This window comes from Peromyscus californicus, unplaced genomic scaffold (assembly GCF_007827085.1).
Source record: "Peromyscus californicus insignis strain IS unplaced genomic scaffold, ASM782708v3 Scaffold_12__1_contigs__length_115047231, whole genome shotgun sequence".
Taxonomy (NCBI): Eukaryota; Metazoa; Chordata; class Mammalia; order Rodentia; family Cricetidae; genus Peromyscus; species Peromyscus californicus.
The window spans coordinates 78677490-78691227 of record NW_026294413.1 but is presented as its reverse complement, the minus strand read 5'-3'; the positions used below and the strand labels follow the sequence as shown (position 1 = coordinate 78691227).

The following is a 13738-nucleotide window of genomic DNA, read 5'->3' as shown; positions in this document are numbered from 1 at the left end:
TAGCCTGTGTGCCTCTTAGCCAGCATCCTCCTTTGTGACCCTTGGATTTGTGCCTCTTGGACTCAGTTTTGTTAAGTGTGGAAAAACACTGAGTCCCTCCCATCATTGTCCAGCTGTGGGAGCCCTTAGATAGGAATATCCTTTGTATCATGAAGGGGATGTCCTGAAGCCCAGGGCCTCCAGGGCTCTGGTTAGAGCATCACAGATCTGGTTTGCCTGGGATCTGTAGAGAGAATTTATTCTGGTTGGGACTTCTGCCCTCCTTCAGAGAGTGTTTGCCCTCTATCTGCTGATGCTTTCCCAAGACCATGAACAGTTAAACACAGGTATGGGCTGCACCCTGTTCTTAGAGGCACAGGATCCCTTTCGGTACCAGGATTTTCAGAAGTAATTTGAATCTATCGGGAATTTGGTTATTCTCTGGATTTGGCCTGCATTTGAGTGATGCTGGCTTGGCTACTGAGAGCTCCATTCTTGTGCTGTCCTGGGCCTCCGATTTTTCAGGGTTCATAGCATTTAGAAATAGAGATGGCAAATGCAGCCTCTCTGAGGCTCACCATTTTTCTTTTCTTTTGTTTTTTTTGGTTTTTTTTGGTGGTTCAGTTACCTCCACGGCTGGTTCCTACAAGAGTGTAATCACCTAAAGAAGAATGTACGTGTGTTGACGATCCAGAACACACAGCTGTGGAAGGAGCAGATTGAACTGCAAAAGACCTGTGAGGAGGTGAAGAAGCTCTTGAAGGAGGCTCATGAGAAGATCTGTGACCCCTGTGCTGAGCAGCAGCAGGTAGGCTGAGGCACTAGGGGCAGGCTGCCCACCTGTCCAACCATAGACATAGAGACACCCATGTAACCATCCACCATCCATGCAGACTCCCACTTACATACCATCCAATTGTTCATCTGTGATCATTCACAAGTCTCTCTGTAGAGTTAGCCTCTTTCAAGATACTGGATGATTGGCAAACAAACCCTCCTGCTCTGCTAGAAGCTGCAGTACATTCAGAGAGATGGGTCAGTCAGCTATAACACACCTACATGTTATTATGTTACCAGTCTGCTATGCAGAGAGCTACTTGGAGAATATCACAGAGCTCTCATTGATTAGGTCAGTGGCCTGTGGCTCATTTGCTTTGCAGATGTCATGTGAGATCTCAGGTACGAAAGAGCTTGTAAGAATTAGAGCCCAGGGCCAGTGCAAAGTGAGTAGTTCTCATTGTGGGGTCAATTTTGGGGAGGCATGTGGTCTTCTCCTTTCTTCCTACATCGCAGTGTGCTCTCTTTCCTTAGCTTAACTCTTGGTCCATACTGTCAGAGGCCTGAGTATCAGCTTGTCAGCCTGTTTTCTGTGGGTGGTGCTGGACAGTTCTCCCATCCTGGAGTTTCCAGTCTGGAGCTGACTGAATGACCAGAGATGTGGGAGGATTTTGACAGCCTGAGGGTTGAAGTGACAGATTTGAGGCTTCAAGAGAACATTTTCTCCAATCACTTCAACATAGTTTGACTAAGCTGTGTGCTCTCCTCTAGGCATTTTTAGTTCCCAAGTGACGGATGGCTGTGTTGTAAGTCTCTGCTGAAACATGTGATGTGCATAGTCTAACTTCAATTGTTCACTCAATACGATGTACCCTTCCTTGTTTTCTGCTCACTTTTGATTTCTGTGGTCGGTGTGTGATCTATGCAGGCATGTGTAAATGTGTGCATATGTGTGTGTTCAGAGGCTACATAATGAAATCCTATGTTGTCATCTGTTGCTCACTCCCTTGTTCCCTTGAGCCCAGGTCATTCACTGAACCTAAAAATTTCTGTTTGGTCCATTCTGCCTGGCCAGCACTCTGTCTCCTCTCTTCCCAAGGGGTTCTTTTGTCTTGTCTCATGTAATTGTAGTAAGTTTAAATTGCTTTCTGTTGTGTTTATACACATTTTTTTTTTTTTTGGTTTTTCGAGACAGGGTTTCTCTGTGTAGCTTTGTGCCTTTCCTGGAACTTACTTGGTAGTCCAGGCTGGCCTCGAACTCACAGAGATCCGCCTGGCTCTGCCTCCCGAGTGCTGGTTTTAAAGGCGTGCGCCACCACCGCCCGGCTGTGTTTATACACTTTTATTGATTGGTATACATGTGTTTTTTAATAAATAACAAAAATAAAACAATACGGGTATTTTAAAAATAAAATTAGACTTCTTCCTTTTCACTACACAAAGCTAACACAACAGTGTCTGGTTTGTCTCATTGGCTTCACAACACGGAATCCTACAGTGCATCTCTTTGCTGACATTGTGTTGCTGACTATATCATGTGCATGGCTGTGTCTTGGAACAGATTGCCTCTCATAGCTGTGTGGAGTACTGTGTTCCTGAAAAGCACTGCAGGTGATGTCACTGGCCTCCTTCTGAATGCCATTGGGGTGAATTCATATCATATGCACTGTAATCTGTTGACAACCTCCTGGGTGTTGACCATGGGTCAATCTCTTTCACTTGAGCTATCCAGGTCTTCTTGGAGGAGCTAGGGTAAGTTTAGTGAAGAGATTATGATGGATTACCTTGCAGCCTGTGGGATCAATGAGTCTTGGGATGCATAAAGTTCATGGAAGGAAAAGAGTGCAGGCCAGGGTAGCAGAGGCTGGCTGAATCTAAGAGACTGGTACATAGCAGGGAAGACCCATGACCTCCCCCAGAGCAGAAAAGCTGCTACAAGGCAGCAGTCCTCTCTTGGACATATGTTCAGGAAGGGTGTGTGTGTGTGTGTGTGTGTGTGTGTGTGTGTGTGTGTGTGTGTTTGTATCTGTGTTTGCATTTCTGTCCAACTGTGAGGGTGAACTTCTGTGTGTGTGTGAATTCTGGCTGTTCTTTCTACAGTAGTGTTCCTTTATGTTTGTGTTTATGACCTTGTGTGTGTTAATGGGTGTTTCTCTGCCCATGTTTCCTGTATGTGTATGGGTAAGTGCTTCTGTGTGTTGAGAGTATGGGTGCTTATGAGTGCAAGTATGTGCTTCTGTGTGTGAATGTGTAAACTTGTTTGTGTGTGTATGTGTGTGTAGTTCTCCAAACTTATTCATGAAACATCTTTCATGATGATGGAGACCCAACATTATTGAGAATGTACTGTGCCCACACACTTGGCATCTATCAAATTCTGTATTCTTTTGCCCATCTTTCTACATGTCCACCTATCTCTCTAGAATGAAAGGATAGAAAAACTGCTGTAATTCAGTGGTTTTCAGTATTTGTAGAGTCAAAAACTTTTATCTGCAAGGAAATCCTTGGAGCAAACCAAAGGAACTTGGTACAGGAAATTGAGGCCATTGTGTCTTTGAGGCAGGATTGGCTGGTTGAGAGTTTGTGTCCCTTCTCTGCCCTGGGTGAATGGTGACTGTATACTCAATGGTCTGTGGCTTACGTTGTCTTCTCTGTGTCCTGTCTTGTCCTCATCCACATTGCCTGCTACCACTTTCTTTCCACTTTTGCCTAACCTTGGCTCAGTTTACCTTGGCTGTGGAGCTTGGACTGGATGTTATTTGTTGAGAGACTCTGACTTGCAGTGTGCATTTTTCTGCATCCAAGTCCAGCAGAAGTCCCCTAGCCATGCTGAGGTGTGAGAAGGGGGCTGTCTCAGCACACCCAACTTAGGCTCATGATGGTCTAAAGAACTCACCATGTGCTATGCCTGCAGCACTCAGTAACTGCTTTTCTTCAAAGTTCTTCATTCTGAGTTAAAATCTGCCTCATGAGGGCTGGGAGAAATGAGAACCCTCAGACATTACTGGTCATATAAAATGATATAGTGCAGTGAGAAGCCACACACAATTCTTCAGAAGGTTGAACTGCAATCCCCAGGTGACACAGTGATCCAGAACATGAAGTAGATGTCCCTAGAGAAGCTAGAGGGCAGCAGAGTTTTAGCAGTGTTCCTCAGAGTAGCCTCTAGTAGAAACTATCTAGATGTCCATTATTGGAAGAGTGTAGTACAGTGTGGTTGAGCCCTTCCATGGAATATCATTTGACTCTGATTTAGTCAGCCTTTTGTTACTCATACAAACTTCTGAAATGATCACCTTACAGGGAGGAACTGTTCCTTTTGGATCCTGGTTGTGGAGATTTTCAAGTTTTTTGAGCTCATTGCTTTGTGTCTGAAGTGAGGCAGCCTGTGGTAAAGGGAGCTTCTCTTGGAGGAATTTGCTCAACTTGAGGGCAACTGGGAAGCCCTGAACAAGATCAGTGGTCTGGTCTACCACCATGTGATGGTCCTGTACTGGGGAACATTCCTATACTGCACAGCTTGGGGAACTTCCTAAGCAGGGTTGGCTAATGGGCCAGGACCCCGGAGGTCTACCTGCCTGTGCATTAGGTTACAGGACAGGCAATTCAGGGTCTCAACTGCCTATCTCTCATGCTCACTGTGTTCATTTCTCATCCAAGAAAAGTTAATCTTCTTCTCAATAGTATTTCTGGTGATTGCTCTTTATATTAGCATTAGCTGGGAAACTAAACATGTTAGTGCATTACAGTGTGCTTGTATGTGTGCAACATGTACTTGTGTGCTTTCATGACTTTATGTGTGTCCATGTGAGTGAGCAAAAGTCCACTGAGAACACAATCTTCTAATGAACAGGAGCAAGAAAACCTGGAGGAAAGAATGAAGGACCTGCTGAAGCAGAAGGAGCTGGCCACCCAGCAAAGGGACTTGACAGAAAAGCTGCAACAACACTTCAATGTCTCTGAGATGAGGTAGGAGCCCAAGCTGGGAGGAGTGGTTAGAACCATGTAGGTCACCTGTACCTGGATCTCTGTCCTTTTTGGGATTCTCCCCATCTGGATGGCTCTCAGCCACAGCCAAGGAAAGACCACCTCAGGGTATTGTGCTGGCCCAGTTAACAAGAACTTCTCCAGGAAACACTATGTTTGATCTTTAATGTTTCTGGGGAATGTGTACCCCTTATTCCCTTCTGAGCTCTCAGGTATCTTCTCAGTGTCCCCTGTGTCTCCCCATAAATCTCACTATGGTAGTCCTCAATCTAGCAGGAGCAGGGTTAGTTGTGGAGGATAGAGTGTGTTCCTGACACTTTATTTTCCTTTTAGAACATCACCTTTACAGAAAATTTCCTACTTGGGCAGATCTGCATGCAGCACACTCTTGCTGATTACAGGCTCTCTGCACTGTGCATCTGTCTCCTGTGAAAAGACTTTTCTGGACATGAGATTATTTAGGGGTTGAGGTGTTGAACTCAGGCAGGTCTCTGTGCTGGAGGAATAATCAGAACCTTCACTGCTTTTATTTTGTAGGCTCTCTAGAGGGTCTACATTCAGTTTCCCAGGTTGCTCATTCACCTGGTATCTAATCAGGGCCATCTATATCTTCCCTTAACTGTTTATCAGACACTGTTATTTTTTCTCACAACAATATATCTAAAAAACTGGAAAAACATGCTGAATATCTTGCCCAGCACAGTGTAGTTCTCAGTTCATTTTCTAGTAGAATTTAGTTGAGAATAAAACCCAGACCCAGGTATAAGCTGACATTTCTCAGCTAGGAAATGCAGGGAATGACCTCAGCAGAAAGGTCATGCTGGACTGTCCAGCTGACTAGAGCTGGTTCAGGCTCAACAGCTGATATAGCAGGTCCCCACCAGGCCTGTTCCCTAACTGCCTTCCTCCTCTAGGTCAGAAAATCTGCAACATGAGCTGGAACATGTCACAGCCCAGGATGAGAGCCTCCTGCATACAGAGCTGCTGGAGCAGGAGCAGGAAGTATCACAGGCAAGTGAGCCACCACTGCATTCCAACCCCTGCAACCATGGCATTCATGGGGACTGGGGGCTCTTGACATTGGCTTCCAATGTGAATAGACCTAATTTTGTCTAGCCTGTGGCCCAGGCAGGCTGCTTCTGGGACTGATTGCCTTTCCTTCTCTCACAGCAGCTATGAGAGAACTGAGGAGGCCAAAGACGCCACAGGCAACTTGAACCCATGGATCGTAGCTTCCTCAGAAGAAGACATCCTATGAGATTCCAAGGAAGCATGGCTATACTTGCTTTGAAAATGCTTTTTACAATTGCGACTGCCTTCCTACCATGTTTCCAAGGCCAGCCACAGGCTATTGGTCTGTGCTTCAAAGTCTGTTGCATGATTAACCTAATCTTATTATTTTAATTAAGCAAGCTGCTTAGCTTAATTTTTTTTTTGATTCATTGTTTTGTTGGGTTTTGTTTGGTTTGGATTTTTTGGTTTTCTTTGTTATGGTTTGAGGTTTTGAATTCATTTGTTCTTTCTTTTGTTCTTGTTGTTTGGTATTTTGATAAGGCTGTTTACTGTTTATATTGTGCTCCTTTTAAGGCACAATTGAGTAAAATGACTGTATTTTTTTTTTTTTTTGTAAATAAAAATGTGATTTCCCATTCTGAACTCTTAAGACTGATTTCTCTGGTCAGTATTGCTCTGGGCTCAAAGTTTATCTAGCTGTGTCCCAGTCAAACTGCTTTAGGTATGATATCCTTTCCTTCACTGTCAGCAGCTCTTGTGGGAAAACTGAGGAAGCCATAGAAGCCGCAGTCAGCTTGATCGTGCAACATTCTCCACCCTAGGGTCAAGGTCCTCTCAGATGAAGACACCCCTTTCAGCTGTGATCTCACCAGTGAGACAGACACCAGCTGACCTCCAGGTGGTCCAGCCCCATCAGATCCATGGTCTATTGACTCACTACTCCTGAACAAAAGAAAGCATCACTAACGAACTTGAGATACAGAAAATCTGAGAGAAGAGTTACTCAGAACCATGACAGTCAACAGAATGTATTCCCTGTGAAGGATACAACAATGTGAAGGGTAGAGATGTTGATAAGCAAGACTTTTTCTGTCAGTTTAATGTCCATGACTTTGGCAAGCTCACTGAGTCCTTAGCCCTCCCCATGTGGTGGGAAATCCATCACGGAAGACTATCTTGATGTCAAGTTGTTCTAGACAGACAGTTTCCAATTCTTCCCTCTTAATATCAATTTCTAGGTCATGTGTGATGTTTCACTCCTATAGCTCCAGAACCATCTGTAACTCCAGAACTTTAGTGTGCCCAGCTTGGGTTACATAGTGAGTTCCCAGCCAAGGCAGGGATACACAGGGCTTTGGATGTGGATGGTGTTTCCAACTCTGTATGCCCGTTTCCTGATAGAAAAAGTATCCATACTGTTCTTTCTGGACACAATTTTAGTTATCCCTAAACTATAGTATTCTGTATACACATTTTATGAAATGATCATGTGAACCATATTAATGAAACACAACAATACTGCTCTAATGCCTCTCAGGAAATCCAAACATTTACTAAGGGAGTATGCAAAAACTCCAAGACCTGCTTGCCATGCGGGCCTTTGTGATGTCCCTGTCTGGGCATCCAAGGACCATATCTTGTCCATGGCCCTGACACAGATGTGGGCATATGTGTTGATATCTGTGACTCCTGGTATCACTGAGGTCTTTGCAGCCACCTTCAGTCTGGGCACCACCTGTGACTATCGTACTTCAAGGATATGATCCCACAGGGGCAGTGTGTGTGTTCTAGACAACTATGCTGTCACCAAGGACCATAGTGAAATATGTGCCAGGAAGCTTGCCAAGGGCCACATCTGGGTCCATATCTCTGCTGAAACCAGGGTCTGCATTGATATACCAGGCTCCTAATGCCATCAAAGACATGGCAAATTCCTGGAATCTTGGCAGTCACATGGACATATCTGGGGCCTGCTGCTCAGTCCATGCTGTTCTGAGTGACCTGCATTGCCAAACAGGGCCATGGAGACATGCAGACTCAGGATGCAGCCTAGGATCATGTCTAGGTCCATGTTGCAAATGCAACCTGGTTCTATGTTCATGTCCATGGCCTGAGTTGTCAACCAAGAGATACACAGAAATAGTTAGTGTGTGAGTAGCCACTTAAGATCATGTTAATGTTCTAGGGCTATACTTCTTCCAGGGCCATACAGCTCTCAGTGGCCTATGCTGCCACCAGGGGCCATGGTGGCCTCCTGGTCTAGGCTGCTGCTAAGGGCCATATCTGGAACCTGTACCCTGCCACAGCTTCAGTTTATGTTGGTGTCAGTGGCTCCTGTTACCACTGAAGACAACAGGATAGGGATTCAAAGAGTTAACCCTGCCCCTCACAGGCTGCAGCACTAGGGAGAACTGGATCTGCCCCTCACCAACTGCAGCACTTGGAGAGTGGATCCTGCACCTGGACTGAGCAGCATGTAGAGCTGTCCTTGTTAGTGGTGGTGCAGGAGAGCTGGTCATGAGGGTATGAGAGCAGAAGAGCTGACTCTGCTCCCCTTCTTTTTTTTTTTTTTTTTTTTTTTTTTTTTTGGTTTTTCGAGACAGGGTTTCTCTGTGTAGCTTTGCGCCTCTCCTGGAACTCACTTGGTAGCCCAGGCTGGCCTCGAACTCACAGAGATCCGCCTGGCTCTGCCTCCCGAGTGCTGGGATTAAAGGCGTGCGCCACCACCGCCCGGCTGCTCCCCTTCTTTTAACTGGTTGGTAAGGGTGAGGGAAAATGCCTTCCCCACCTGAGCACATGCTATCTGAAGCTGGTGGGAGAGTTGTCCTCTGGGGCTTGAGAACAGAAGAGCTGGGTCTGTCCCTGACCATCTGTAACAATTGGGAAAATTGGCCCAGCACCTTGCCAGTTCAAACAGCAGAGCTGGTTCTTGTGGTCTGAGTATGGGTGACCCAGATGTGAGGGCATAAAGGAGGAGAATTGGGCTCTGTTCCTTCTGCCTGCTGCATATGGTGAATTAGCTGGGGCAGAGTTGGAGAGCTTACTCAGGTGGTGAAGATGAGGGAAAGCGGTGGACTCACTAACCCAGGTGCCACCCAGGTTCAGAACAAGGGCTACAAGTTATCCCACCCTAACACACTCTTCATCTATGAACTGCAGGACACGTGAATGGCCCAGATCTGCAGATCAGAGCTGCAGTATCTCCATGACACAGACACCAATTCTATAAAAGAGGAGTCCCAGTGAGGGTGGATTATTGACAGTATAGGAGAAGTCAGAGGCCAGTACACTTACAAAATAAGATGTATAGACTAAAAGATGTACTATGTGACTCACTGGGCCACACTACATATTCCTCAGCAAGATTTTTGTTTGTTTTCTTTTGGTTTTGGATTTTGCATTTTTCTTTGTATTATTTTATTTTAGATTGGAGGTATCACGGGCACAGCACAGATGCAAGGGAACAGGGAGTTGAAAGAGTGGGACTGAGATGCATGATGTGAAAACAAGAGAGAATCAATAAAACATTTAAAAAAACGTATTAAAAAACCAGAGCTATCTGCCTCTGATTTTCTTGAAATAAAGCTTGTGTGATAACCAAATAATGGACAGATTGAATTCAAAGATAAGTGGTCATATATTTTTTTTTGCTGCTGTAGGCCTTAATGATGCATTAAAGCAATCTCTTTTTAAGATTTCTTTGTTTTTTTTACATGTATTGGCCTTACGCCTGCTGAAGGGCTGTACACTACATGCATGCAATTCCACCAGAGGCCAGAAGAGGGCATCAAATTCCTCTTGAAACTGGAGGATACTTTTTAGCTACTCTGTTTTTTCTTTGGGAGAGAAACAATTACTCAAAGTAAAGGAGTCATCTCTTCAGCTCCTGCACTTGGCTGTTTTCTTTCTAGTCACGTGTGCTGTATTAGTTGGAATGAATCAGCACTAACCAAAGAGAAAGTTCAGGAGTTCTGTAGGGACAAATATATGATGTAGGCATGGTGGTAATTGTCTTAGGATGCCATGCATCCATGTAAGGCGTTCATGGGTTCAGGATCCTGCTCCAGCATCACTTATTGTCAGCGTTGGAGCAGATTTCTCACATCTCACATTGGATGACAATAAACATTAGGGCCATCTGATGAAATGCAGAAATAAGACGACACTCCTGGTGGTGGAGGTGTGGTTAGGAGTCCCTCTTGACACTCCAGCTAAGTGTTGGGAGGAAGCTTCAGAAGAGCCAGAGGGGATGAAGCCTGCAGAAAAGCCATGTGCCTCTGATGGAGAGCACGCCTGTGCAAGGCTAGGAAGGGAGAGGGATGGTTGATGCTGCTCTTTTCCCACATGATCCCACTGTGTACTGATGAAGAGTTTTTTCCAGATGAGTTCTGTATTCTTGTGAAGCTCCCCTGAACCTGTTCTGACATCTGAGACTGAATCGAAGAGTTAATGTGTGGAGGAAATAATCCTGTGGAGTCCCAAAATGGTGCTGTCAAACAAGGGTAGAAATAATCTACTCTTCATGAATAAAGAACATATATACACACAGAACATGTATATATATACAAAGCTCATTCAATTCCATGGATGATGTGTTCAGCTGGACAATTGGCTCAGTGGGCAAAGGTACCTGCTGCCAGGCCTATAGGCCTTAGTTCCTTCCCTGGGACCCACATGATTGAAGGAGACAACAAACCTCTGACAAATTGTCCTCTGATCTTCATGTGGGTCAGGAGCCTGGTCATGGCCCACAAAAGCTAAGACATGGGGATTTGTGTCCATTCCTCACTTATCCTAGAATCTCTCCATCTGAGGCACTCATTTAATTGTATTACTCTGCATTCCATTTGAGAGAAGTGGAATTTTCACTATTTTACTGTCATTACTGAGATGTTATAGGAGCCAAGAAGGCCAACACCAAAGCATCACCAGAAGAATGGTTAAGGGAAGGTGGCCATTGGGAATCTGTGACATCGCTGAGACACAAACTGCTCTAGGATGCCTTCTCTACATGCCTGGTGTATTTGTCAGGGATCTCTAGAGTAATAGAAGTTATAAACTGAATCTCTCTATATCTAGAAAAGCAATATGTTAGAATGACTTCCAGGCTGTGGTCCAGACTATACAAGGATGGCTATGATGGAAAGTCTAGGAATCCAGTAGTTGCTCAGTCCACAAGACAGGAAGTCTTAGTTTTCTGCAGTCTATGCTGTAATCTTAAAGAAGTAGGTTCTTCTGTATGGCAAATGTGTTGCTGATTAGTCAATAAATAAAACACTGATTGGCCATTGGCTAGGCAGGAAGTGTAGGTGGGACAAGGAGGAGAATAAACCTGGGAAGAGGAAGGCTAAGTCAGAGAGACAATGTCAGCTGCCATGATGACATGCCGCATGTGAAGATGCTGGTAAGCCACGAGCCATGTGGCAAGGTATAGATTAATGGAAATGGATTAATTTAAGCTGTAAGAACAGTTAGCAAGAAGCCTGCCACGGCCATACAGTTTGTAACCAATATAAGTCTCTGTGTTTACTTGGTCGGGTCTGACGGCTGTGGGACTGGCAGGTGATAGAGATTTGTCCTGACTGTGGGCCAGGTAGGAAAACTCTAGCTACAGAATGTATGTGCTCACAAGGCAAGAGCAAGCAGAGAAAGAGTAAATCTTCCTTCTTCCATTTCATTATATAACCTTCCAGCAGAAGGAGTAGTCCAGATTACATGTGGGTTAAAGTCTGAATTCAAGGTGGGACTTCCTACCTCAAAGAGCAGGACTAGAAGTAGATCCTCCTACTTCAAATGAAATCTCCCATAGATATGCTCTATATATTTTGATTTTGGTTATTATCATATGTATATCATGGACAACCAAGAATAGCCATTATGGTTGTATTTCCCTCTACACTAATATTCTTGAGCAAATGGCTAACTTAGAGAGTGAAAGGAAGGAGTGACAATAATCATAAGTTACATCTAGTTCAGCTGTAGATCCCATGGTCATGATGACTTTATTGGCCTCCTTATGACCATGAATGGCTGAAATAGGACTAAACACCCATCTCTGGTTCTTGGGAACAAGGGATTAGCGTGAGATTAGACATTGAAATAAGTATGATGTCCCTTTTAGTAACTATGGTGGAAAGGGGCCTAGGAGTGAGAAATGTGTGTTCTTTAGAAAGAGGAAGAAAGGCCCAACACAGCAAACACACTGCAACAGTCAGAAAGAGTGGGGTTACTAGGGCATGTGTTTTGCCCTTTAAATCCTCCAGACCCCTTGTTGCTCACTCCATTCTTCCTGAAAAGGAAAGACAAATGAAAAAAAAACCACAAAAAGCCAAAATTCCCTCTTAACACAAGAGGGCCAGGGAAGACTTCTGTGGAGTCTTCATTCTATACAACAGCTAGAAGACTCCAATTGCTTTCAAAGAAAAAATGGTTTATTAGGATTTGAAGTTTACTGGTGGTCAAAGAGGCAGGATTTGGAAGCAGCAGCACTGGGAACCACATAATAGTCCAGAACTAAATCTTATTGCAGAGCTTCCATTGACACTACCATGGTGAGCGAGGGCACTGCAGTGTGTGTCCCCAAGAATACTGGCTTTAGACAATGTTCCTTGTGCTGCTTCAGAAGATTGCAACATCTACAGATCTGAAAATGAGATGCAGCCTTTCCCAAGTCATCAAGCAGAATGGACTCCTCCATTTCTCTAGAACATAAGCTCTGGCATCCAGTTGATGTCTCAGGCTTGTATTTGGGACCTGGTCTCTGCAGTAAGGGTAAGGGCTTCTCAATCTTCCATCAAAACACTGTGAGGATGGTCAAAGGTGCTGTCAGCCAACATTCCCCACCCCATGCTCATCCTGTAGCCTCTAGAAAGGATTTCAATAGTCAAATGTATCAACTTTTCCTTTGCGACTCGGGCTTATTTTCACTCAATATTTTAAATATTTCATTTTCTGACATAAATCCTTTTAAATTTTCTTTCTACAATTGCAGTTTAACTTTGGACATAGAATTTTATTCATCAATGATCAATTTTTTTCTTTGTAGCAAACTGAGGCTTATGTTTTCTTCTTTATGGCTTGCTATGATGGCTAATATTGGAAGTCTACTTGACACATAGTTGAGGAACTTACACCATCAGAATGGCTTGCAGCATGCTTTTTTGACAGTTTCTTGATTGCTATTTGATTTTGGAAGGCTCAGCCCTCTGGGTAGTGCTATCCCTAGACAAGAGAGCCTAGGCCATAGAGGAAAGGTAGCTGACTAGAGCAATGGGCAATGTTCCTCTGTGGTTTCAAACCGCTGCCTTGTGATCTTGCCGTGGCTTCCTTTGATGATGGACTGTAACCTGTGAGGTGTTGTGGGACTTCAGTCCTTGGAATTCTCCTGTATTTGTGATTGAAAATGGAGAATGCTGACACATCTGAGAGCCATAAATAAAATAATTCAATCAATGGGCTCTCTACAGCCTAGAATGCCTTTGCCTTCTCTGTTACCTAAAGAATGGCCTGTTATACTATTGTCTTAAAAAACTGTTCCTTCACTATACCTCCACAAGAGAAGGATAGGGAAAAGTTTGCCTCCATGGTATGTACTTACAATAATTCTCAGCTTTTTAAGAGATATCAATAGAAGATATCTCCAACAAGGAATGTTAAAAGGTCTACCCTGTGCCAATAATTTGTTCTAAAGCCGTTGGAAATAATTCATGTACAATTTCCACAATCTATAATATACCATTATATTGACAAGATGTTTTCCTTTGAAAATATAAAAATAAATTTATTTGTTATATTTTCCCCTTAGTCATTAAGTCTCATCATCCACAGCAAAAGAGCTGACTTGTTTGATATGTAATAAGAACAAACAATCATTGTAATAAATTATCTGGATTGATAGATTAACAAACATTTGAAAGTATACAACTTTCCTCTGCCTTGCTCATTTTCATATATCATGTTATTCTAAGACAACTTCTGATGG

The 13738-nt window shown here is 43.9% G+C and overlaps 1 protein-coding gene across 1 annotated transcript in view; it reads left to right on the top strand.

Moving 5' to 3' along the window:
* LOC128106966 (RB1-inducible coiled-coil protein 1-like) overlaps window positions 1–5859 on the top strand; it is a 129439-nt gene extending 123580 nt beyond the window's left edge. Inside the window, exons 23-25 of the mRNA XM_052732333.1 lie at window positions 604–787; window positions 4610–4725; window positions 5658–5859. Coding sequence (XP_052588293.1) covers window positions 604–787; window positions 4610–4725; window positions 5658–5859 — 502 coding nt within the window. The remainder of the gene's footprint in view (window positions 1–603; window positions 788–4609; window positions 4726–5657) is intronic.
* The last annotated feature ends 7879 nt before the right edge of the window (window positions 5860–13738 follow it).